This window comes from Aphidius gifuensis, linkage group LG2 (assembly GCF_014905175.1).
Source record: "Aphidius gifuensis isolate YNYX2018 linkage group LG2, ASM1490517v1, whole genome shotgun sequence".
NCBI classification, from domain to species: domain Eukaryota; kingdom Metazoa; phylum Arthropoda; class Insecta; order Hymenoptera; family Braconidae; genus Aphidius; species Aphidius gifuensis.
Window position 1 is genome coordinate 3,540,600 of NC_057789.1, and position 27,889 is coordinate 3,568,488.

Genomic DNA, 27,889 nt, shown 5'->3' on the forward strand with positions numbered 1-27,889 from the left:
ATTAACAAACAAAGAAATGTCGTTTAAAATACCCAAAAAATACATAATAAAAACGATGTTGATCGCAGGTTAAACGTCGTTTTGTCTCGCGAAAAAAAAAAAAAAAAAGAAAAACCTTCAACCAAAAAAAAAAGATAAAAAATAAATAACAAAATAATACCCCACCCCCCACGAGTGTCTTGTGTGTGAATTTTCCAAAGAAAAGTCAACTGTCAAAATTAATATTACAACAATATTTCATAAATAAAATATAAATATTAAAAAAAAAAAAAAGCCAAGTGTATCAAATCAAGTGCATGTGATTTAACATTTTTTTTTTTACATTTTTTTTTTTTTTTTTTTTTTTCGTTTTACCATCTCTCATTGGACAAAAATAAAATCGATAAAACGACGAGTCAACGTGCGTGGGGCCGGTGGGGTTCCATTTGGGGTTGGTCTGCATTTTTCCCCCTCAAAATTATTAATTCAAAAAAAATTTTAACACAAGAAACATAAAAAAGTAAAAAAAAAAATAAATAAATTACAAGTGTTGAAAAAAGTTTTACATTTTTTTGTTTTTTTATTATTATTTTCTATTTTGTTATCAAAATTCTTTTTTTTTTTTTTTTTTTCAATAACAATAATAATAGAGAGTGTCATCAAATATTGATACTTTATCACAAAACCATAAAAATAAAAAAATTTCAAGATAATAAAAATTGAAAAAAAAAAATAATAAAAATTTATTTAAAAAACACATTCAATATTTTGCCGTCGGTTAAGAAATGACGGATAGCCAGCAGCAATTTTGCTTGCGTTGGAACAACTTTCAAGCAAATATAACAAGTCAGTTTGAGGCATTACGAGATGACGAGGATTTTGTGGATGTTACATTTGCCTGTGATGGAAGAAGACTTCAGGCACACAAGGTCGTACTTTCGGCCTGTAGCCCATACTTCAAGGAGTTGTTCAAGGTTAGAAATTACATTTTTATCATATCATTTTATTTTTCTATAGATGATTTTTTCCTTTTTTTAATTCAACAAACTAGGTATACCACCTCCCATTATTATTCCCCTCTACTTGTGCAAAAAAAAAAAAAAAAAATATCCACCAACCTCCTCCTCTACCCCCTTGGCCCTGAGGTAATTTACCTCCCACTATTGCGCTCCATTTTTAACCCCCTTACTCTTTAACCCTCTCGACCTACCCTCAATGCATATTGCCTCTCTTTTTAACTCACATAAATTTGTGAACACACCACCCACCTAGCCACCCACCCACCCACCTATCTCCTACCAACAAACGCGATTTCCCCTTCAATCGTTTTATTTTGCATTGCCGACATATCCATGGGCACTTTTTTTTTTTTTTTTTTTTTTTTCTCTATTTTGCACTCTTTATCGTTCTGTCCTTTTTTTTTTTTTTATTATATATTATTATTGTTGTTATTATTATTCAACTACTACTGATGATGATGATGAAGATGATGCGAAAAAGATAGCTCATACATTGACTCATTATATTTCATATTTTTTAAAAATATACTCATGTAGTTTTTTTTTTATTTATTTTTTTATTTTATTTCTTTGTGGTTGGATAATGTATGTTTTTAGCATTGTTATTATTACTTTATGGTAGATAATAGAAATGAGATTTTTTTTTTTTTATATTCTTGTAACTACCATACATACATTGTGTATTACAGAATAAATAGAATTGAACATGTATGCTGACGTGCACACGTAATATGCATTTGTTGAAGTTGACCTCGAAATGATATTTTTTTTTTATTTTTATGTTATTCAGTAGTTTTTTTTTTTTAAATATTATTTATTGATTATTATTTTGATATGTTGTTATTTTATCTGATGATGTTGTTTTTTTTTTTTTTTATCTAATAGAAATTTAATTGTTACAAAAAATTAATGTTAATTATGAAAAAAAATTTCCGACTATGATAATTTTTATTTTTTTGTTTCGATACAGATATTTAGGCTGGGGAAAAAGATAAAAAATAAATGGAATATTTTTTTTTTTTTTTTTATTTAAAATTCTGTTTTGTAATAATTTTTATTTATTATTATTTTTTTAAATATATTCCAATTCAAATGGGGTCTGATTGAAGCGCTTGATAACGACGAGCAACGACGAGTTTGAAGATGTTGCTGTTTTTTTTTTTTTTTTAAAAGATGTACTTCAGACTTGTGTTGATTATTATTATTTCTATTTCTTTAATTTATTTTTTTTTTTTTTGCAAGATTATAAGATTGCCACCATAGCCACATGGTTATGTAATGACTACCGGGTAAACTAGACAGCAGTGTTCATGCTCTTTTTATAGATAAATCCAGTTTGCGTTTGTGTAATAACACCACATATACCATCAACTATATAATATTATTTTTATTGGATATAAATAGTTTAACTATTTAATATATATATTTTTAAATGAATAGATTATATTAATTCAAAAGTATAATTATTTTTAATCATTAAATACAATTTTTAATGAATAAAATAAATTATAATAATAATTTCATGGTTTTTTTTGTTTAAATAAATGCAAAAATTTAATATCCAATACTTATCATCTCACTTTTATCAATATGATAATTATTATTTGGCTTTTATCAATTTAAAAAATAAAACATTTGATTTTATTAATATAAAAAAATGTAATTATGAATTATCTAAAATTTATGTTTCTTTTATTACAGACAAATCCATGTAAACATCCGATAATATTTATGCGTGATGTTGAATTTGAACATCTTCAGTCATTGCTAGAATTCATGTATGCAGGTGAAGTCAATATATCACAAGCTGAATTATCAATATTTTTACGTACTGCTGAATCATTACAAATTCGTGGATTAACGGATTCACAAAATAATCAACAAAACAATGAAAAGGTAATATTATAATTAATTAATTTTTTAAAATTGTTATATTAATATTAATTGTTTTTTTTTTAGAATGTAAAAACAAACAATATTCATCCTCCAAATGGACGTGGTTTATCACCGACATTTGATGATGAACGTAGTAAAAGTCCACCAGCATCATCAAGTCCACCACCATTGAAAAGGCTGTGTAAAAAAAGTGATTCACCTAAAAATTCTAGTCCAGTACCAGTAACAGTACCATCTACAACAAATACACCACGTAATCGTCTTGTAACTGAGCCGCAAGTACAGCTTGATTACAAGGATGTCGACATTGTTGAGGTAATTTAGCCTTTTTTTTTCTCTCCTATTTAAAGTGTGTGTGTGTCTGTGTTTAATTAATTTTTTTGCCATTTTTTTTTTGATTCATAAACAGATTCTCTACTAGTTATGTTAACAGTTTATTTATACTTACTGAAAAAATTTTTTTCTTAATTGTATTTCATCTTTTGATTGGATATTTTATGTTTATGCAATTTAAAATTTGATAAACGTCAAATTAATTTATTGCAAATTATTTTTGTTGTATTTTTTTAAGGACTGCTTCAAAATTCTAGTAAAAAATCATGCTAATTTTATTAGCATTAATTGTATTTTTATATCTCAATTGATCAATGATAAAATTTGATTTAATTAGTAACATTTTTGTAATCATTTCGAGTATTAATATTTTTTTGCTGTTAAATAAAATGATGATAGTTCAATTATTAAATAAAAAATAATAATAAATTGAGATTGATAATGTTTTTATTGTTTAGAATAATAATAATTTGTTTATTACAGCCAAAAGTTGAGCTACCTGAGTATGGAAGTGATGAAGATTATTCTCCAAAGCAAGAATTAAATCCAATTGCTCGAGGATTTTTGAGTTTGGATGGAGGTATGGAGGTTCTTCCAGCTTATCAATCGTCCTATCAAAGTAACAAAAACATTTGCATAATAATTTATAAATTCATTAGTTAAAAAATACTAAATAATTTTCATTTTAGGCAGTGCAGTTGAAGGTGGAATACCTGGACCATCACATGGCAATACTGAACCAAGCCAAGAACAAGGTGAGTCATATATTTAAATTATTATTTAAAAAATTCAAATCAATAATTTTGTTTACTGGTAGTGCGAGCACCATTACAAACAGCAACAACCTAGCCATTATATCACAATTGCCCGATAAAAAAAAATTTTAATATAGAAAAAAAATATAAATAATAATAAAAGAAAGAAAGAGATAAAAAAAACAAAAATTATATTTTTTTTTTAAATTATAAATCAAGTGTGTGCGAGAATAATGTGTGTGAAAGTAAATCAAGGACATTTTAATATGGGATTACGGTTTGAAATGGTATGCTCGAATGTAGCAATTGGTAGGTCTTGTTAGGAGGTAGGAAAATTTAATAAATTATTTATATATTTTTTTTTGTAAAATAAACAAACTTTATTTTAATAATTATTAAATAGAAAGAAAGAAAGAGATATATTTTATTTTTAATTTTTTTTTATGATAAATTTAATTAATTCAAGATGAAGAAAAATTGAATGAAAAATTCATTATCAAATTTTCAAGTCCAATGAGTGCAGTTTGGCAGCAAATCAGCTGTATTTGTATGAAAGTTATAGATGAAAAAAAAAAAAGAAAAACCTTGGTTTTTCATGTAATTTAATTTTCCTAGTTTTTTTTTTTATTAATACCATTATCCAAAAGTATTTTTTATGTTTAATAACAGTCTGCTGCCCTTACGTGTACATAGATATCCCACAAATTTACACCTAAAAAATTATACCGCTTTTTTGTCGATTTTTTATTTAATCATATTAATTCATGCTTTGTTGTCAGTTTTAATTCACATTAATTTGTTTTTTTTTTTAAATTTAAATCCTCCCTTACCCCCCTTCACAATGCTGCACAAATATCATCAAAATTTTTACTCATCATCTGCTTCATTATTTGTCTACTAATAAGCCACTATTTGTGATTGAAAAAAAAAAAGAAAGAAAAAGTTATTATGATATTAATATAAAAGATTAAATATTTCATATGGCCTTTAAATTTTTTTAAAATTCATTTTGAGCGCTATTATTGCTCTTTGAGTTTATTCAAAATTTTTTAACTTAAATAAACATCAACGAGACCTTTTGCATTTTATCTATTTGTTGAAATTATTTTTAAAATCAATTTTCTATGGTCTCTGAATGTTAAACACAATTATTCTAAAATTTTTAAATACCACAATTAAAACTTGTACCGTCCAGGCAGCAAATAAAATTTAATTTACTTTTTTTTTTTTTTTTTTTTAATATATTCTTTAAAAAACCGCCAATTGATTCAGCAACTTTTTATTATCAAGTATATTTGCATTTAAATAATACTCAAATAACCATTAAATAAAATTAAATAAATAAATTGCAAATATATTTTGATAAAAAAAAATAAAAATAAAAAAAACAGTAGCTGAATCAGGCATTGGAAAAAAAAAAAAACAAATAATCATAAATTAATTGAGGGTAAATTAATTGCTAATAGGGTGTGTTTTTGTCTCGCTGGTTGTTGCTGTCCTGTGGTGGATTGTAAAAATAAAAATAAATTTAAAAGAGAAAAAAAAAAAAAAAGAAAAGTCCAAATGAAATTAATAAAAAAACAATTAATAATAATAAATCATAATAAATTCATTAAATTCATGTGATAATTAAAACCATTCGTATTTGTCTAATAATAATTTAAATATATATAAAATATTTTTTTTTTTTTTTTTTTTTCTGTGGTAACACGTTTGCTAATATCCTTGTGGGTTGCTTATTTAAAAAATAAAATTAAAAAAAAAAAAAATCATTCCGGTTAGAGCAAGTATGTGTGTGTGTTGCAGCTGACCTGCGTAAACTGCACTCGCTGGACCCACGTCCCTGTCTAGTGTGCAACCGCATGTACAGTAACTTGTCGAATCTACGACAGCACATGCGCCTCATCCACAACCCTCAGAGTGTCACATGTCCTATATGTAGCAAATCATTCAAGACGAAGCTCTACCTCAAACGTCATCTAGTAAGTTTTCATGATGTTAATCCAGCGGATCGTCAATTGCAAGAGGAAATATATCAACATCAAATTAAAGTACAAACTGGTTCATCATTAACAACAACAACAACATCATCATCATCAACAACAATTAATAATACATTATGTTCAACAACAATAACATCAATTGGTACATCACAAAATAATTTATCATCATCATCACCATCATCATCATCAACAACACCATCATCAAATATACAAAATGGATTAGATACATTATTAACAACTGATACAACAACATCAACAACAACAAATTTATTAAATACAAATTTAATTGATACTAATAATTGTATTGTTATTAATAATTCATCACCATCACCATCATTACAATTACAAAATCAATCAAGTCCAGAATCAGATACAAGTAATGATGATAAGTTACGTGCTTATCATGCACATATTGGTGATAATTCTTATCCAGTTGAAGTTGTGCAATTACCAGAATCTAAAAATTTTGGAAATATGGTTCAATTTAATGCGACATTTTAATCAATTAATTTATTATTATTATTATTTTTAAAAAAACATGTTGGATATATTTTTTTTTCTTTTTTTTATATATATATTTTATTTAAATTATTTACTGTTATTTATTTTATTCAACTGCAACTTGTGTGGGGACATTGTGCTCTTTTAAAAAATTACTTTGACAATTATTATTATCAATGGCTTTATTTTAATTTTAAGAAAAGAAAAATTATGTTTTTTCATTCGGCAGCAAATTGACCAGTATATAATTTGTGATATTTATCGTTATTATGAGGGGCTTAGATAAATGATACATATAATTAGCTGGTTTTTAAGTTTAAAATAATTTTTTTTGTTGAATTTAATTTATTGTAAATGTTTTTTTTTTTTTTTTTGATTATCTTTAAATTGTTTATTATTTTTTTAGTTTTTTTTTTTTTTTATTAAGTGAACGACTTGTGATTCAATAGGAAACGTAACTTTGATATTTTTGATCGATGACTTTTGTAGGTTTTTTAGTATTAAATGCTAAGTGATAAGGCTGATTAAAAAAAAAAAAACAAAACAAACAAACAAACTGTGTATTAAGACGGGGAAAATAATTAAACGGTCGGGAACCGAGTGAGAATTTTTTTTTTTAATTTTTTTAAAATTTTTTTTGAGAAAAGAAATCAGAGAAATGATGGAAAAACAAAATATTAATAAGAAACAAGGGACTTTAAGATACCAAAATTATATTCAGGGAAATTATGATAATTTAATTTTTTTTTTCTTAGCAATATTTATTAATCAATATCCAGCTTAAATTATGTGACAATTATTATTATTTTTTTTCAACAAAATTCAAGCTGGATATTTATTTTTAAAATTATTGTAAATTAATTGTTTTAAAAATAAAAAACATTTTAGAAACTAATCATTGTCCCTTGTGAGAGGTGAAAAAAAGAGAAGGAAAATAGAAAAAAAAAAAAAAAAGACTAATTGCCGTTGGTGGAGCAGCCATCCCACCACGTACTGATAGTATTTCCACTAAAGTCAGATGAACTGAAAATAATAATTAAAATACATATTAACAATAAATAAATAAATATAAAAAATAAAAAAAAAAACAGTAAAATAATATTTAAAATAATTAAGCACAGAATGCAGGAAAAAAAAATGAAAAAAAAAACGAAAAAAAAAAAACGAAAATAAGTATGGAAATAGAAAAAAAAAAAAAAAAAAAACTTGTTGTTTCATTTGATGCTATACAGTGTTACACAGACTACAGATATTTACAACAATATTATATTCTTACAGAGAATTATATTTACTTTAATAAATTATTGCAGCGTGATGTGCAATGGTAATGAATCCATAAACAATTAGCCATAAAACAGAAAATAAAATAACAAGCAAATAGTAAATAAATTTAAAAAAAAACAAATTGAAAAATAATTAATTGAGTGAGATAAATAAAAAAAAAACAGAGGAGTAATAGAAAATGAAAAATCAGTGATTAATATATATATTTTTCACCATGCACAACAATTGCAATATGCAGCCAATCGTACAGCTCAACAGAGTTATAATATTTATTATTAAACAGTGATTGCAGACATGCAGCAAATTTAATTAAAAAAAAAACAAAAAAATTTAATTAAACAGTATAATGATAAGGTGGTTTGCGAATCTTTGATAATTATTTTTATATTATTTCTTCAATTATTTTTTAGTTGCTAATTAAACAATATCATCAACAAATATTTAAATTTTTTCTAAGAAATTTAATTTCTATTTAATAACAAAATGAAGTTTAATTAAAAATATTTAACACTGATTCGCTGCCAATGCAATTCCATAGCCATAGTACCACACAGTACAACTCAGGATTTTTTATATTATATTTTACAGATGACAATAGTTCCATAATATTTGAGCTTTGAAAAAAAAAAAAATTATTAAAAAAAATATATATATATATTTAATGCTAATGCATTGAAAAAAAGTGATCAATTTTTTTTTTTAATTTTATATTTTTAAAGCTCAAATAAATCATATTTAAACAGGCTCCTTTACCTCACATACAATCAAATCTTTTAAAGAAAAAAAATAAAAAAAAAAAATAACAGATGACAACTATATATTATTAATAATAGATTTACAAGATAGAAAATAAATAAAACCAAGACAAAATGTTTAACAATAGAACTGGAAATAGTAAAAATAAAAAAAAAATGTAAAAAAAAAAAAAAAAAAAACCGTTTAAAAAAAATCGCAACAACTGCGAATTGCCAAGTTTTTTTATTATCTGTTACTTACATAACTAAGATTACGTTTGTTCATTTAAATATGAAACCATTATTAATTAAATAATAATAATAATTAAAAAAAAAGAAATAGTTAAAATAGCAAAACTGTTAAAAGAAATGTACATCAAATTTTTTTTTTCATGTTTATTTTTGACTTTATTGTTTAAATTTAATTTTCAAAGGGAAATGCCCAGCTTAAAGTGAACAACTTAGTACCGGAATAGGGGAATTAGATTATAAATGTTGCATATCATATTATAAATATTGTTATACATTTGCCAAGCAGTTAAGTGGTTCAACCGCAAAAATAATAAAAAAAACAAACAATTTAAAAAAAATAAAACCTCGGACGTTATGGATCACCTCAATTGACAAAATAATATATAAATTTTAGCTAAATTGATTTTATTTTATCAAGATAAATGTCAAGTATATTTTTACAAAATAATTTTATCATCAATAATAAATAACATGTTTATTAATATTAAAAACATGTTTATTGTTTTTATTTGAAATAGTCTATATAAAAAGTTTTACAAATTTTTTTTTTTTTTTTCTAACAATTAATATATTTTTTAATTTTAATTGACAATGTTACTTGATAAAGTAAATTAACTAAAATAAAAAATAATTAACCACATAATGCAATAGATAAAAACAATAGATTTAATAAACAGACTGAAAAGGCCTATTAAATGGTTTTTAATAAACAAAAAACAAATAAATAAATTGTTGAAACCTAATTGACGCTGGCCGTGCCACGTTGATCCAATAATTGTGATTCAATATTTTTTCATACCGATATATACACTGATTATTTACAGACTAAAAACACAGAAATATAATTAATTATAAGAAGAGTTTTATGAATTTTATGAATGAAATAAAAATAATAATAAAGTGACAACAGCAAGTATGTTTTTGTAAAAAACGTATTCAACATTTCGATCCAACCGTCCGAGTTTTTATTTAGCAATATTAATTTCAATGATAAAATAGTTTTTACAGATACATTATGTAACGTAATTGAATAATGCAAATATCAAGTTATACGTTAAAACAATTAAAATGAAAAACAATTAAAATAATAGTTTATTAAATAATAATTTTCAAGTGACAGGCTGAATAACTTCGCTGGGCATTAAACAAATTACCATAATGAAAATAGAAAAAAATAATAATAATGTAATTAATAGATAAACAAAAAACAATTGTTATTAGTAACAAGTGAATTTAAATATTATTTTTTTATTTGCCGCGATGATTTTTTATTGCATCCAACAATTACACAAGATAAAACATTTGTCTGATTATGAAATTTAAACAATGAGGCACAAAATTATGATAAAACAAAAAAAAAAAAAAAGATTTGAAAAGCTTAAACTAAAATAACAATGTTGAGATAACGAAATAAAATTATTCGGCGAATCACGCGCAGCAAGATAGATAGATTTTCATTAATTTATTAATGAAAAAACAAATTTTTTTTGTATTGTTTATAAATTTTTAATAACAAGAAAGCTAATTAATTTTTATTGTTTTTATTTATTTTTATAAAATTTAATATCAATGTGAATTTTAAAATCAATTTTTTTTCTTTTTTTTTATACTATGCAGAATATTTGTTTTTTTTTTTCTGTATATATGTAAATTATTCTTGTATTTGTATTATGCATTTACTTTTTATAAATAACAATAATTAAATATACTTGATACTTTTTGTTTTTTATTTTTTTTGTTTTAATTTTTATGTGCTATTTTTTTTTTTTTTTTTACGTTGAAATAAAAAGACAAAAATAGTTCAAGAATAGACACAAAAAAAATTAAAATTAATTAAAGTAAAGTATATTTTTTTTTTATTTATAAAAAGTAAAAATTTATTATTTGGGTTTAAAATGTTATTCTTGTATTTGCACCCTAGTGTCCTGTTCGACTCTAACTTTAGATATTAAATGAGGAAAAAAAAAAATATGAAAAAGATAAAAAAAAAAGGAAAAAAAAAAACTGCGTATACTTAGTGGAAAAAATAAGGATACTAAAAAAAAAAGAAAAAAAAAGTAATAATAATGAACGAAAAACACTTTTTTTATACAACTATTAATAATATGTGTAATTTGATTGTAAACTTATTCGGACATTGAGACGGAAAATGGAAAAATTCCTCTTGTCATATATTTTAATAATCAATTTTTCAATGTTAATTATTATTTCAATTGTTTTTGATTTTTTGCTGGAAAAAAACAAAAATAATTGAGCAATTTTTTTGTCTTGTTCTATTCAACAATAGAATTGAAAATCATCTAGTCATTTTTATCTTTTTTTTTTGTGAGCTTACAGAAAAGCGTCGTTTGTATTAAAAGTATTTTTCAATGTTTTTTTTTTAATGTTAATTTTTATTATTAATATAACTTGTCGCATTTCTTCATCAGTATTTCGAGGAAGTGTGCTCAGTCCGGATAAGATAATTAAAAGATAAAAAAAAATATTTTGTAAGTTTAGACCTAATTTTTCCACCAATTAAAATAAAGAAAAATTCAATTTATTAAAATGAAAAAAAAAAATTGAATTTCGAATAATTTTTTTTTTTAGTTTAAAAAACATAAAGTATTTCGAAATTGATTTTATCGAATTTTTTTAATTATTAAGAAAATGGAAAAAAAAAAAAAATAGTGTCTCAATAGTTTTAGTAAAAAGAAAATCTCTTCAATGAAGAAGAAAAAACGCCACAAAAAATGTTTGGAAATTTCATTAAAAAAAAATTTTAAAATAGATAAAAATTCTAAACTTGTAAATAAAAACAAAAAATAAAAACTACTTTTGGAAGAAAATGAAATATAAAAAAAAAAAAAAATTAAAAATCAATAAAGGCACTCATTAAAATTAATTAAAAAAAAAAAAAAGAAAATTTTAAAAAATTTCTTTTCGCTTCGTGTTAGTCACGCTATACTTAAAAAGTCGCAGAAAAAATTAAAAAAATATTTATTCAATCATGGCATACTGAAGTAATTAACGTGTAAGTGAATATTGGGATTCAAAAATATAAAAAATAAAAAAATGAGTAAAAAAATAATCTCAGTAGTCTCGAATATTATAAATAAAAAAAAAAAAAAAATTAACGTACTAATTAGTTGAGTAAGTTTTAAATAATCCAGAATGACTGAATTTTAATAATGGATATGAAAGAGGTTCATGTGTCGTATTTTTCATTGAAAATAAAAATAAATAATAATAAAATTTTATTAAAAATGATATAAATAATTAAAAAAAAAAAATAGTGAAAGAGTTTGACGAATGTTTGTGTAATGAGCTGGGTAATTTCTGGCCAGATAATCTGACAATTTGAACCTAAATGTTTGGGAATGATGTTCGAAATTAAAAAATTTTCGGAATAAAAAGTAAAAATAATTTTAAAAAATGTAAGAAGACTGTGTAGATTTTGAATATTTTAATTTTTCAAATAGAAAATGATATAAAAAATAAAAAAAAAAAAAAAAAGTCATATATGATGAGACAAATCGTATTTTTTTCGGGGCAAAAAGTTTATTCGTTTGTTAATAAATAAAAGTTATAAAAAAAAATTAAACTAATAAATTAAAATTAATTAAAAATTAAATTTAGACTTAAAAAATTGAATAAAAGACAAAAAGGCGGTTTCGGATTAAAATTGTGATATTACGGGTGCCACGAATAAAAAAATAAAGAAAAAAATGATCGAAAAAAAAATAAAGCAAAATAAAAAAATTAGTTGTAAAAAAAAAAAGCAATTTGTTTGGGAATTTTTGAAAATTGTTTATCATTTTAGCTTTCGTTTTTATTAATAATCAAAAATTTTTTTATTTTGGTTTAACGTCGAATTATCTGAACAGAATGAGCTACACATCAAAATTAAAAATACCGACTCAAAAAAAAATAATAAATTTAAAAAAAAAAAATATGAAAAAATACAAAATCAGTGCAATAAAAAATTTCATTTGCACCTCTTTCTTTGGAATACAAATAATTCCATTGTCCAGCTTTGATTAAAAATTTAAAAAACAAAAAAAAACTTAATTAATTAATTATTCAGTATAAAATGTATTTTACACTTCGTGAAAAAGAAAAATAACTAAATAAGTAAAAAACAAAAAAAAAAAATAAGTTTTATAGGTGACTATAGCAAAAAAAAATAAAAATTCAAAAAATCTTTAAAAAGAAAAAAAAAAAAAAAAAAAAAATACTACATTTATTCCTAATTAATTGTAAACGTCAATTTGTATTCTTATTTACTTGAGAATTAATCTGTCATGTAAAATTGTATTATTTAAATTGCCATTGGATTTTTTCGAAAAAAAAAAATAATGAAAAACAAACTCTCTGCATTAATTTGTGAAAAATATTACGAGAATAGGAAAAAAAAAAAATAAATCAACAACAACAAATCATAATTAATTGCTCAAAACAGACATAATAATCAAAATAATTTAACCCATTTTTTTTTGTTATTTATAATTGATAAATATGCCTTTTAATTTACTCATAATGACAGAAAATATATTTTATTATTTAATAATTTTAATAAATTCACAAATGAAAAGCAGAGATTCACGAGTATTATTTAACTTAATTACATTCACATATTCAAATGAAGTGGTGATATAAAAAATATAATTATCAAAAAAAAAAAAAAACAGTAAAAAAAAAAAAAGTAAAAACAAACTAGCAATATATTTGCTTGAAGCAAATATTTATAAAGAAAAATTATTACAACAAACCAGCATTGATGAAAAAAAGAAACAAAAAAAAATGATAAAATTAATTTGTGTCACGTTTTATTTTATTAGGCGCATAATAAATCTGTAATCAAGTGTGTTTAATCGACGTTTTATCGCCACATTACTATAGTTTCATAAAAAAAAAAATACAAAACGAAAAAAATAAACATAAAAAAATCATCAAATGTTATGGTTAAAATCAGATGAAAAAATTCCTAAATAAATTGATAATTAAAAAACATTTTTTAATTGTCAATTATTAATTTAAATTACCAAAAAAAAAGAAAACTAATTTTTCGAAATTTTGCTATCAATAATGACGATGATAAAGTCTCAGGCAAGAAAATATAAAAAATAAAATAGTTGATAATAAATGGCATGTGGTCAATCGAATAATCGTAAACGTAATAGCGATATTTCTATTTTATGTTCTTGTTTAATATAGCTTAATACATTTTATAAAATAATAAACAAAACACCTTTTTGTCCGCTATAAAAAAAAAAAAAAAAAAAAAACAATATACAATGTGTCTTTGAAATTATTTAAACATATTTAATTAACAAAAAAAAAAAATAATAATTATATCTCTTTCTTTCTATCTTTTATTATTTTATCTATGACAATTAATTTTTTTTCTGCATGAAATTAGAAATAGCACTGTTTATATTCTATATATTATAATTTACAATAATATTTTAGAAATTAGAATTTTAATTAGAAAAAAAAAAAAACATCAATTTTCATTTCGAAAAAAAAATAAGCAGAGTTAATGAGCATGACTTGCAATAAGCTGCTGTTTATGAAAAAAAAATTTTTGAATTGCAAATGGTCGTGAATGAAACTCGTATGAAGTTGGAATTTTTTTTTTTTTTTTTTTCGATGGAATATGAAAGTTGGGGAGGTGATTTGATGGGCCTAGAAAAGGTGGTTGAATTATGCAAGAAAATATTGGATATTGGGTGTTTGATATTGGCAACAACCTTGGTTTAAATTCAGCCATTTATTTTTATATTTATTTTCCATATTTCTATAAATATTTTTTTTCTATTTTTTTTCTTTATTTTCTTTCATTTACCTTTGACCGTAATAACCCTGTCCACGCAGTAGAATCAGTAACCGTTTATTTTAAATTTTATAAATTGATATCAATTTTTTATCTTTATATTTCACATTTTCATTGCCTTTTTTTTTTTAGTTTTTTTTCTACAACTCCATCATCCCGTTATGATAAAAATAAAAAGGAAAAAAATATATGAAAATCACTCTGATTTCTCATGTTTTTCGCTCATCAATCAACTTATTCGTTTGAATTACTTTCATTTATTTTTTATTACTGTGTATTTTATTTTTTTTATATTTTTATTTTCATTTTTTTTTTGTTTGCTTGGCTTACATTGGCTCTTTGTTTTTATCGCCAACGTTAAACCAATTTTAACGAGCCTATCCATTAATGTACATTTTTTTTTTTTCAACATTTTTTTGTATACCAGATGAGCCCTAGAAAAAAATCGTTCACATTTGGCACTCGGTATATACAGCAAAAAAAAATTAATTTTTTTTTTTCTTTATGTTTGTTTTTTTTCAACGTGTTTGGTTATCGTAAAAATTTAAATGAAAATCATACAACAGGTGTTGTTGAGACAAGAAAATTCATTGAGAAATAAAAATATTATTTGAAGAAATTTTTTTTTACATAAATTGATGAATAAATATCGATAAAAAATTATTATTGACGAATTTAAATATTCCGATGAATAAAGTATTTTTATTGTTGCCACCACAGTAAATGAAAAATTTAGAAAAAAATATAGATTAAATTATTTCATTATTTCATTGACAATTTGACGTGATTTTTATTTTTTTTTTATTATCATTAAATCAATTTTTATTTATTTATTTCTAAATCCGTATTTAACAAGTTTTTCCGGGGACACAAAATTTTTTTTTTCATATTTCATTGTTATCATTTTTTTTTTTTTATCCGGGGTTTATCATGAACAATACAACCAAACCGAAATATTGGTAATATCGCAAAGATTATTATTCTCCTGGGTAAATAAATTTCCATCAAAGATTTTATCCATTTTTATACTTACTCGAAAAAAATATAAAATAATAAAAAAACATTTTACAATGCATTAATCTATCAATTGAAATTTATAATTTTTATTAATTAACAAGTAAATTTTCATCACGAATAAATGAAATAAAAATTTTAATTAAAGCACGAGAATCGAGATTGAAAATTTAATTATCTTAGCTCCATTATGTCCAGAGCTATTATCATTATTGTTTTTTTTTTTTTTTTGTAAATTTAATTAATCACGTACTTTAACTAGATCGTATTAATCTCAACTTGTTCTGGAATTTTATTTATTTTATTTATTTTATTGTATATTTATTTTTAAATTCACATTCCTTTTTTGATAATAAACATACTATTTTTCTCATGTATGAATTAATTTACCAGACATTTTTAAAACATTAATCATATTTTTTTTTTATTGTTCTTTGTGTTTGTTATTTTTTTGACTCAACGAGGCTATTCTTGTCGATATATGCCAACAGACAAATGGTCCATTTATTTTCACACTTAACTCTCAAGAAGGCTATTAGAAGATATTGAGATCACAAATTTATTTTTCTTTCAATTTTTTTTTTGCCATTTATTCCATCATTTCCTCTTGAAAATGAGAAAAAATGTAGTTTATTTTCCGTACTAGAGAAAATCATTAACATTTTTTTTTTAATGTTAATTAAAGTTTCTGCTTGTATGTATTAATAAATTGTTGATGACATTTACACAGTTGAGTTATGTGTTTAATGTGGCACAATAATAATTCATGTTAAAAGTACCTTTTTAGTTTTTGAATTTTTTATGACAAGAATATAGGCTTTCTCGATTTTTTTTTCTTCTTTTTCATATACTGTTTATCTTGTTTGTTCATTATTTTTATTCTAATTTTGAATAAAGCGTTATTTCTTTTTTTTTTTTTCTTCAACAAAAATACAAATTTATATTTATTTTTAAAAAAGAATTTCTTTTTGTTCATCTGATGGTGTTTTTTATATATTTTTTTATTTTTATGGAGGTATTTTTTATGGGACATGGGACAATTTGAAACTACTTTAATGCATCTGGACAAGGCTTTTAAAATAACTCAAGGATAATGAGAAAAGTTGTTCAAAAGTGTACTGAAGTTTTTATTTTTTTTTTCTTTTGTCAATTTTTTGATCTTGTCATGTTTATCACCATGACTTTAAATTTTCTTTTTATCATGAAAACATCACTTTATCTCAGCCATTATCATTGAGATACTCAACAAAATAAAAATAAAAATCAGATGCTCCTTAAATATTTTTTTTCTAGTTATATATTTATTTGTAAAAGAAACTTATTAATTTAATTTAATTTTTAAAAAAACTTTATCAGATCTTTTTACATATTTTATTAATTAAATAAAAAAATAAATAAAATCTAAATCTATATTTTACTTTATAAAAACTTTATCCTAGTTTTCAATTTGTTGAATTTTCTACTTTTTTTTTTAATTTATAAATTATGAGAAATGAAGTTTTTTTAAATTTTATTTGTACAAGGAGAAAATCAAATAAATTGACTTGTTGAGGATCACCTTGGCGAGATAAATTCAAGTGGGGGCAGGTCGAAATCACGAGTGTATTATAGTGGGAAAATTGTGTGGGCTTTTCATCAGGGACATGTGGATAACGTCAAGTGTATTGCAAGACGAATTATAACATTATGCAAAGTAAAATACACTTGTGCCAAAAATCAGATCAATAGTGTTACTTGAATTAGCTTGAAAATAAATAAAATATAATTCAACAATTAATTCAACCAAAACGAAAAAAAGCTCTTTTTGTTATTTAAAAAAAAAACAATTATTATTATTCCTAGTTAAAAATTAAAAATTGACAATACTTGTTTCAATTATTTTTAAATTTATTTATTTATGATAATAATAATAATAAAAATGATAAAAAATTGTTATAACGTTCTTGAGATGTTGGAAGTCATATCACAAAAGCCATGGATTTTGTGGGGTATATAACATGTAATGTGAGTATATACCCCAGGGTCTCTTGGTCGTTGACCATTTGGGATTACCAAGACGACAACAAATATTTCGTTGGCATTGTGCAAATGTCCTCGGGACTTTTACCATCTTCCTTGTACTATTACTATTATTATTATCTTTATTATTTTTTTATAAAAGATATCCAACACTAGCTATGGCCTATGTTGCTCCAGTTTTTTTTTTTTTTTTTATGATTCATAAAATTATTACTACGTATTTAAAAAAAAATATATCTTGTCGTCGTGATTTTTTTTCGACAGAGGCAGAGTCGTAGGTTCTACTGTAGTATACAATTTGAAAATAAAAAAATTATTCTTGAGCTTTTCAACATTGATGGTTATTATTGAAATGAACAAAAAAATTAATTAAAAATTGAATATTTACAGTATTTATTTTATTTATTTATCTAAATTTTTTTTTAGATTTATTTGTAAAAAAAATGAGCATTGTATATATTTGTCCTGATACTTTTGATATTTTACTATATATAGTTTTTTTTTTTTTTTATCGATACCTGGAGGCAGGATGTCTTTGATATGTAGAAAAATTTTTCACAATCATTTTTCTCAGTATCTATATTTTTATGCAGAATTTTATTATTTTGTTTTTTTCCTTTTTGCTTCAGGCTTATTTTTTGAATTTAAACGGAAGTCATGACTAACTATACATGTCTTCAAAGAATTGTTAAGCTTTATTTCTATATTTCATTCATTTTTATTGTTGGTTTTTTTTTTTTTTATTTGCTCTCTTTGAATTATTTATTTGTTCAATACTTTTATTTTATTTTTTATACTTTCAACTATTTCGAGAAGATTGTAAAATTTATTTATCTATTTTTTGATTTATTATTATTTTTGATAACAAGATTTAAGCTTGTTAAAATTATAGAGAATTTCTATGTAGTAATAATGGCTATCCGATTTTCCATATCAAAAAATTACTGTAAATATCTTTTTTTTTTTTATAAATTTCCAAAACAAACTTATATTATTATATTATCATTGGTTGATTTAAAAAAGTTGAGTTATTAAAAATAATTGATAGCCTTTTAATTTTCTTGAATTGAAAAAAATAAAATAAATAAAATAAAACTTTTTTAACGAGGTTTTTAGACTTCTGGAACAATTTCAAACTTTTTGTTCTTTTAAATTATAATTATATTGTTATATTTTCTTTTTATTTTTTGATTTCAGTTGTAAAATAATTCAAGTATTATATCCAGACAAATAAAAAAGGCAAAAAAAAAATAAAAAAAGAGATTTAGCCATATCTTGGATCAACAAAAAACAAATCCTCTGTTAATAGAAAAAAAAAAAGCACAGCTGTCAAAGTTTCAAGAGAATAGAATTTTTTTTTCTTTTGGATTTTACCATTTTTGACATGTATTTATTTTTTTTTAATGATTCGACTTGGTCAAACTTGAAACTAGGGTCAGAATAATAATTGAAATAAAACAAATCGAAATATCAATTTAACAGTTTTCAGGTCACCCTAAAAACTGCCAAAAAAAAAATAAATAATATAAAAAGTTTTCCTAAATATAGAAAAACATAAAATTTATAAAACTATACCAGTAATATTGAAAGTAACTAATAAATCATTTATTTATTTTTTTTTCAATTTAATCAATTTACAACTGAATTTTGAGACGATGAGAGAAGTTATATATCTTGCATTAGAAACACATTAGAAATACAATGTATTTCTATAATTTTTCAGTTTAAATTTCAAGTAACATATTAACATTCAATAGCTAAAAAAAAAAAAATTATTTAAACAAAACTTTGAGATCATCCACATCTTAAAAATTAATTAAAACTCAAGGCCCACCATGTGTACAATATCCAAGAATTTAACTCAAGTATTTTTTCATAATAAAACTCGGTTAAAAATTCAGTCAACTTTTCCACTTTCCAGCTGTATTGTCCTCAACAATTTACAAAATTTTCAATATTCAAATACTCTTTCTCCATTCTCAAACCGTCCTTTAAAAAAAAAAAAAGTAAAATAAAAACTTTCAGCAATTGATGGACAAAAAAAATAAAAATAAATAACAAAATAAAATAAATTACATATATTAAAATACTTTTATTGTTTTTATTTATTTATTTTCTTTGCGACATCCAGACATGTTTATTTTTTTTTTTCAACCATCAATAATTAATCAGGTAGTCTGTCGTGAAATGGACCATTAATAATGACTCACAACTCTCTCGAGACAATTTTTTTTTTCTCCAGGTGACGAAAGTAAAATAATAGCTGGTAATATATATTTTATATTTATATAAATTTTTTTTCTTTATTATTATTTAAAAAAAATAAGAAAGGAATATGACTGATAAAAATTGATTGTTACAATAAATTGCCAATTGTAAATCGATGAGAAAAAAAAAAAATTATTTGTATAATATTATGTTGGTTAAATATTGGTTAATTTTTTTTAACTTTGATAATTTAAAAGGACGAAGAGTTAGACGTGGAAGGCCACGTCTTGGTAACAAGGGTGTTAGACATCTTGGACATGGTGGTTCACCCTCAAACAATGAATGGATTTCAGGACCACTTGACATGAGCACAACACCACCATCAATGCCAGCTTTTCGTGGTTTTGAAGATTCATCATCTGAAGGAATTGTAAGTTTATTTATTTTAATTAAAAATTAACATTTATTTCATTTAGTTTATCCAACTTACTATTTTATATAAATTATGTTTGATTATTATTTGTACGATAAAATTGAAGCAGTTTTTACATGTCAATGACGAGCTTAAATTTAAAATTTTATTTGTTGAAAATTTGCTAGACAAAGTTTTTATATTTATGAATAATTAGCAGCTACATGTTTCAGTAGAACAGGTCAAGCTGTGTCAGACATTCATTTTTTTTATTTTCCTTGTATAATTAACAAAAAAGTTATTGAATAACAAAAACAATAAGTGAGCTTTTTATTTAGCAATTTACTTGATAAAATATCTGGAAAATAAAATTATACAAAAGTTGTCTTACTCATAGATTTTAATTATTCTAGATCATGTAAAAATTGCATTAGTTCAATTTTGAAAATAATTAATTTATCATTTTTACATAATTAATTTTTTAATTTAATTTTTTTAGCTTATTATTGTTGATTGTTATTAAATTTTAAATTTTATAATTTATTTTTATAATATTCTTTTTAAATATTACTTTTATGTTATATAATTTTATGAAAATATATCAAAAGTTAGGAAAAAAAAACAGTATATGAAATATTTCAAGTTAATAAAAAAAAAAAAACTTATATAAAATTTCGTTAAAAAAAAATTCAAGTTTCATTTAAAATATAATTTATTATTTTTGTTTCAAAGTATATTATCTTTTTTTTAAAATGATAACATTATTATTCTCATTACTTTATTAGTTGAATATTTATTTATTTGAAGCTAAAAAATTTCATATCAGTAACAAGTTTTTTTTTTTCTTCGAAGTGGAAAAATATAATCAAACTTGATTTAAAATTACTCTTATTTTCGTGAACTGATATGATACAATCAAGCATCTCAATCTTGTCCACCCCCAAAAAAAAAAATATATAATTATAAAATTTTGTTTATAAAAAACACCTTCACATTCAGAAGTCCGCATGGAAAATCATTGGGGTGAAAAAATGAAAGAAAAAAAAATGAAAAGAAAATTATAAGAAACTAGAAACAGATAAAAATAGATAAAAAAATGTTGAATAAAATAAAAATTGATATAAATTTGTTTGCGTGCAGTAGAAGTGTTAGTGAATGCGTTGAATCGAACCCCAGAGGATCATTATCGTTTGATAAAATAAAAAAATAAAATAAAAAATTTTTCCCGTCGAGAGACACGATTCAATATGTTTTATTTTTCCAATATTATTTATCTTCGCACTCTTGAGATTTTATTTATCTATTTATTTATTTTTTCATCTTTTATTTTTTTACAAATTACAATCATCATACATTTCACACAAATTCAAGTATTTTATTTAAAAAAAAATATTTATTATATTTGTAAGGTCTTTAACTATAATTTTTTTTTTCCTTTTATTTATTATTTTTATTTGCTTTTTTTGTCATTTGACATCACCGGATGTTCCCACACATTTCATAGAAAAATCGTTAGTTTTTTTTTTACATCAGTTTTTGCAATTTCCATTTCCGTCGTAATTGGATACAAGATATTAAGGTCGATAAACCGGGGTTTATTTGTTTGACAAGGCTTATCAAGTCAAGATATAAATCAAACAATTTTTATTAATTTTTTTTTTTTTACTGTCAATGGTCGTAGTGACAGGTGACTTTGTTTTTATTCAAAATGTTATTTTATATTATATCAAAAATAAATAGATAACATATAAAATAAAAATAAATTAGAAATATTTTTTTTTTACCAGTTTTTACGTCGGTGTTTTACTGTTTTTTAAGTTTTTTATTTTTTATTAGTTCAAGTGTCAAACATGGCTTTTAATAAAAATAGGATTCAAAAAAAAAATAAAAAATAAAAGGTTATATGAAAAATTCTCGTGGGTGTTTTGTTAATGCCAGGATAAAAATGATATTTTTGGTTTTAATATTTTTTGACGTATTACTACTAGGCTTTCCTCAATTTTATTTGCTTAAAAAAAAAAAAATCATACATATTTTTCTCAGTAACATAAAAAGTCATAAAAATTTTAAAAATATATAAATTTTTTCTATCAACGAAATTGTTCATTTACAAATGTGCATAAAAAAAAATATATACTCAAAAATGTTTTTAGCTTATTTACATATAGCTACTCTTTTTTCATTAAAAAATACTGAATAGAAAATTTTTAATTAATATTTAAAAATAACATTATTAAATAAAGAAAATAAATAAATAAAAAATTCAATTTCCTATTTTTAAATTATATATTTATTATTAATTTTTCAATTTTCCAAAATATATTAATCAATGTCAATCATTATTTGATATTTTCTAAATATTAAACTTCCTTCGAAAAAAAAAATCAAAATAAATAATAAAAAGAGTTGAAATTTTATGATAAAAATTGAGATTGATTGATGAATTATTTTTTGTTATTTGGAAGGTATATTAATCAAGTAAATTGTCAAGATTGAAAATCATGATATATATAATGGGGTTTATGGAGAAGTTACCTTACTGAGGTCAGTGCAAATGTCATTGTCGTGTTTCAGTTGGGTTTATTAATTACACCACGAGGTTAATGAACGATTATCTTGTCTCTCTATTAAGCCAATTGCCAAACAACCCTGACAATCACACCGAACTCAAACTGCTAAACTCCGACTGTTATTGATTATCTACTTTCTCAAGCAATTCTCTCTCTTTCTCTCTCTTTATCAATCCTTTCCATTTATATATTATTCAACAAAAGGAATAGACCAAAAGCTTAATGATAAATCTAATTGTTCTCAAAATTTATAATTAGTTAATAAGTCGATTCAAAATATAACAATAACACGTAAAAAAAAAACAAAAAAAATAACTGAAAACGAGTCAATCTCAAAACACAACTATCAACTGAATCTAAACGTTGTAAAGTTTTTTTTTTTTTGTGTGTGTTTGTAATAAATAAAGCTCCCGTTAGTTTTTAAAAGTGGAGCAAAATTAAAAAAAAAGAACAACTGAATTGAAGTGACAAAACAATGGTGCAATAAAGTAGACAACATGTTTTGTGTGTTGGAAAAAATTTAGATACAAAAACTAGAAGAATATATATATTTTTTCTGTTTTTTTTTTTTTGTTTTAATGTGTAACACGTAGTCATTTGGACGAGAGAATATTTTTTTGGCACTCGGTATCCATTGATTAATGAATATGTTCAAAAACACACGTAGAAATTTCTAAAAATGTTGACTGAACAAGTAGAGGTCGATAAAACATCTGAACAATCCCGTAAATAATGTGACAAAAAAATGAAAAAATATTACACAACATATGATAGTTTTGTCTATTAATTTATTATCCAATAGCAAGTTGAGCTTTTGTAATATTTTCATACAAATAATACCTAAATTAAAAAATAATAAATAATGGAGTTTATAGGATTTTTGAATGAAAATTAAATATAAATTATTTTTTTTATTTAACAGGTACATTTGGGTGAAGGTATACAAGTATGTGAGGAACAACTGAGAGCAGTAAAATGGAGTGACTATCGTAAATTAACTCGTGGCCTTGCAGCAATACTATTTAGTCCAACAGAGCTTGCAACATGTTCTGTAACAGGTCAACGATGGAGTCGTGCTGGTACAGCAACTGAAAGACCTGTCAAACCAGCACTTGATCGTGCCAAAGTTCAAGCAATCATATGTAAGTTTAAATTTAAAATATATAAAATTCAATAGCATCAAAAAATAAAATTAAATGACATCTGTCAAATACAGAAATATATTTATTGGAAAATATTCTTCAATGACAAATGAATACATTTATTTATTTGAAATTTTTTTTTTCTTTTTTTTAATGTTTTGTTCGTGAAATAGAGACAATTTTTGTAATTTTTTTTCTGACAGTACCCGGGAGGGTTTAAATACAAACAAGACTCGTGAGGTCTTGAAATACGTAAAAAAAAAATACTTTTTATTTGACTCTTTCCTCAGGGTATAATTGCATTTTGTGACTTGAAATAATTTCTTAAATTTTGCTTTATCAAAGTAAACAAATTAAAATAAAAAACAATTTTTATTTGTTCAATTTGTTTTAATCTTTTTTGTAAATTTATTTTTTTAATTTAAAAAACTAAGTTCATTTTTTTATTGTTAAAGATAATTTAATTAATTAATTGTTATTTGATTTATTTAATTTTTTTTTCTATGAATATTTTTACTTTGTATTTGATTTTGTGGTTTTATTTTATCAACACAACAATGGCTGTTAAAAAAGATTTTATCTTCAAAGAAACATTATCCTATTACAGACTTTTTTTATTATTATTTATTTATACATATATATATTTTCTTTTTATACATGCTAAATTTTTTTTTTTATTTTCGTATATATAAAAATACCTTTTTGACGTTTTTCATTCTTTTGAGATGCTTTTTCGAAGCTCTTATAATGGATCGTAAAAAAATATTATTATGACAAAAAAATATAAAAGAAAATACGCACACAGTGTCGTTAGGTGACTATTGATTATTATTTACATTCATTTTATTTTTTTATTTTATAACTTGTACAAAAATATTCAAACAAATAAAGTCTGACTCGAAATCTTCATATGCTAAATAAAATTTATATAAAAAAAAAAGAAAATAAATTATTAATGTTTTTTTATAAAGGTTAAAATCATGAAAAATAATCATTTATTGTTATTTAATAGTCAAACAAAAAATAAAATATAAACTTTTCAATTTAAACAATAAAAAATCGACAATGTTTTTTTTAAATTTTGATAAAACTTTGCCAGACTTTTTTCTATATCTTGTATTGATTTCTTTTGCTCTCTTGAATAAATTAAATATTTAAAAAATAATAAATAATTAGTTTCGAAAGAAAAATAATAAAAAAATTTAATAATTTAAATAATTAATGAGTTTAAAATAAAAATTGCAAAGTTTTTATATTTTTTTTAAATGAATAAATAAATAAATAAATAAATAAAAAGAATATGCTATTTTTATTTATTTTTTTTTTTCAATAGTTTCAATTTTTATTTTTATTTTTCTTATATAGCAATATGGTTGCTAAATTTCGTATTCGAATCATGACTGTCTCAGTAATACCGAAAACATCGATTTTTATTACCGCAATTGTTGCTTCAATTCGTTTTATTTTCCATCATTTATTTTTATTTATTTTTTTTTTTCTATTATTTGTTTTTTTCAATGCCAACTAAATCGAAAATACCATACATGATGAAAAACTCTTGCTGCGATTGATTATCCATTACCTTTTTTTCAGCTTTAAATTTAAACAAATAAAAAAATTAAAATAAAAAAAATATATATTTTATTGTCACGTTTAACAGACGTATATTTGTCATTTAATTTGATAAATAAAGTAAACTTTATTTAGCGTAGAAAATTACTAGAAATAAAAAACTTTTACTATCTGTTTCTATCGTTTTTAATCATAAAATTTAATGAAACGACTTGCATTACTTTCAAGATCCCTTCTAGTCAAAAAATAAAAAAGAAAGTGATCTCGTAAAAATGAAACAAAGAATGGAAAAAAAAAAAAAACAAAAAAAGAAAAATTTTATTGTTCAAGTAGAAAATTATTTCAGCTTACTTAAATTTTATTCAACAGTCGAAGAAATTTTATTGTTAGTTTATGGAATAATTCAATTTATTGTTGCAAATTTAGGTTTTTTTTTTTCGTTTTTTATAGTCGAGTTTCGAGTTTGTGAATATTGAGTATTATGACCATTTCTCGTTTTCACCACATTTATACAAAATCAATTTGAAATGGAGAAAGAAAATTCAATTTATCGTTTTTTTTTTTTTCGAATTTAATTTTCTTTTTATTTATGTTATTCGTTAATTAATTTTTTTTTTCCAATGTAAATAATTTATTATTTTTAATTAACATTGTCATCTTTTTTTTTTTTACTGTTTAGTATGCGAGTGTAATTTCAGTGTCTAGTTTCTATTAAGAAACACTGGGAGGCACATAGTCTCGTTTCTTGGCGCCACGACACAACACTTCATTCTTCTTTCCATTTTTTTAAAAATAAATTTGTCCTATTTCCAATATAAGTTTCCAAACAATTGCTCAAAATAATGGCCTTATTATTATATACGCAACGATAAATTACAATTTATTGTCACATTTATTATGCATTTATCATTTAAACAAAAAAAAATAAAAATATCAACGTTTAAATTTAGGATATGGTTTTTTTTGAAAGATTACTTTATCTCCACTTAACTTTTACGTTATACTGTTTATATTATTAAAATAACTTCTTTTTATTTTTATACATTATCATATGATCAAACTATAAAATCACAAAGTATATATTTTAAATCAATAATTAACAAGATATGTATTAATTAAAAAATAATTAAGTCACGAAGCTCTCCTTGACTTGCAAAACATTTTGCCCATATTTCATTATAAATATAAATATATAATATCATAAAAAAATAGAAGGCTGTCTTGATAAAGCAATTGAATAGCTCTAAAATTTTAGACAACTTAAATTCATTAGACTTTTTTTAACAATATATTTATCAGTCAATAACAGTGCACAAAAATGAAATATATATTATTTCATACGATGGTAATGACTATTGCGTGTTAAATTTAATTGCATTTATTATTTATTTACTCAACTTAATGAATAATTAGGGTCATACACGCAAAAGCATTTAGCAAAACAACAGAGAAAAAAAAAAAAGAATGAATAAATCAAATAATTACGAGGGTTTAGTATTATTATTGCCTTTTTTTTTTATTGTAATTATTGAGATATTTATTATTCTCGATTTTCGGATAATTGGGCACTTGTGCAATTAACAATCAACAAGCATATTTTTCTTTTTTTTTTTCTATTTTCCATATTTAAATTAGCATTGCTTTCACAATTTAACTGGTCAATATAACATTTTTTTTTTTAATTTTATTATTACATATCCAATTAAAAAATATTGTTGTTACCACAAAAGTCCATTTACTATTTTCATTGTTACCTTGATTGTGTACATTGATTTTTTTAAATTTTTTATATTTGTTTATTAATTTGGTTATTATTTAATTATTAAATTTATTATTTTATTTTTTCTGTTTCAGCTTATGTTACGTCGCGGTTTCCAGCAGTGGATGTCAGTAGTGTTAAACAAGTTTTGGCTTACAAATGCAAAGAAAATTCAACGGCCCTTAAGATGAAGTCAATACGATATATTTGGTAAGTCTATAAACAAAAAAAAAAATTATCAAAAAACCTATATTTACTCTTGAAATAAATTATTAAAATGTTTTTGGGCAAAAAAAAATTTAAATCTTCAATATTATTATTGTTTTCTTGTTTCTATTTATAATTTATCAGCATAAAAATTATTGTTGAAATATATTTATAACAATATGAAAATCACTACAGTCTTTTTGCATCATGCACTAGTTTAAGCATCAATCAGAAATTTGATGATACGACACAATAATACCTAGACTAGGTCGTGTCGTATCGCAGCAACACTAATTATAAATATAATCTGTAGGAAAATGATACAAGTGAATTAAACTAGTTCGTTAATTATACTCCATTGCTATTTTCTTTGACTAATATTTTTATTACCTCTTTTATTTTTTCATATTTCTTT

At 22.5% G+C, this 27,889-nt stretch overlaps 1 protein-coding gene across 4 annotated transcripts in view; it reads left to right on the plus strand.

The window, feature by feature from the left end:
• The window catches only part of LOC122848391 (broad-complex core protein isoforms 1/2/3/4/5-like), a 40,310-nt gene that overhangs the window by 2,531 nt on the left and 9,890 nt on the right, over positions 1–27,889 (plus strand). Inside the window, exons 2-9 of one of the 4 annotated variants that reach the window (XM_044146447.1) lie at positions 763–953; positions 2,700–2,894; positions 2,958–3,209; positions 3,711–3,807; positions 3,917–3,982; positions 20,070–20,242; positions 23,717–23,936; positions 27,363–27,477. In XM_044146447.1, the coding sequence (XP_044002382.1) occupies positions 763–953; positions 2,700–2,894; positions 2,958–3,209; positions 3,711–3,807; positions 3,917–3,982; positions 20,070–20,242; positions 23,717–23,936; positions 27,363–27,477 (1,309 nt within the window). Of the gene's footprint in view, positions 1–762; positions 954–2,699; positions 2,895–2,957; positions 3,210–3,710; positions 3,847–3,916; positions 3,983–5,788; positions 10,126–20,069; positions 20,243–23,716; positions 23,937–27,362; positions 27,478–27,889 lie in introns of those variants that run through there. The other 3 variants (XM_044146446.1, XM_044146445.1, XM_044146444.1) reach the window with 3 other exon arrangements.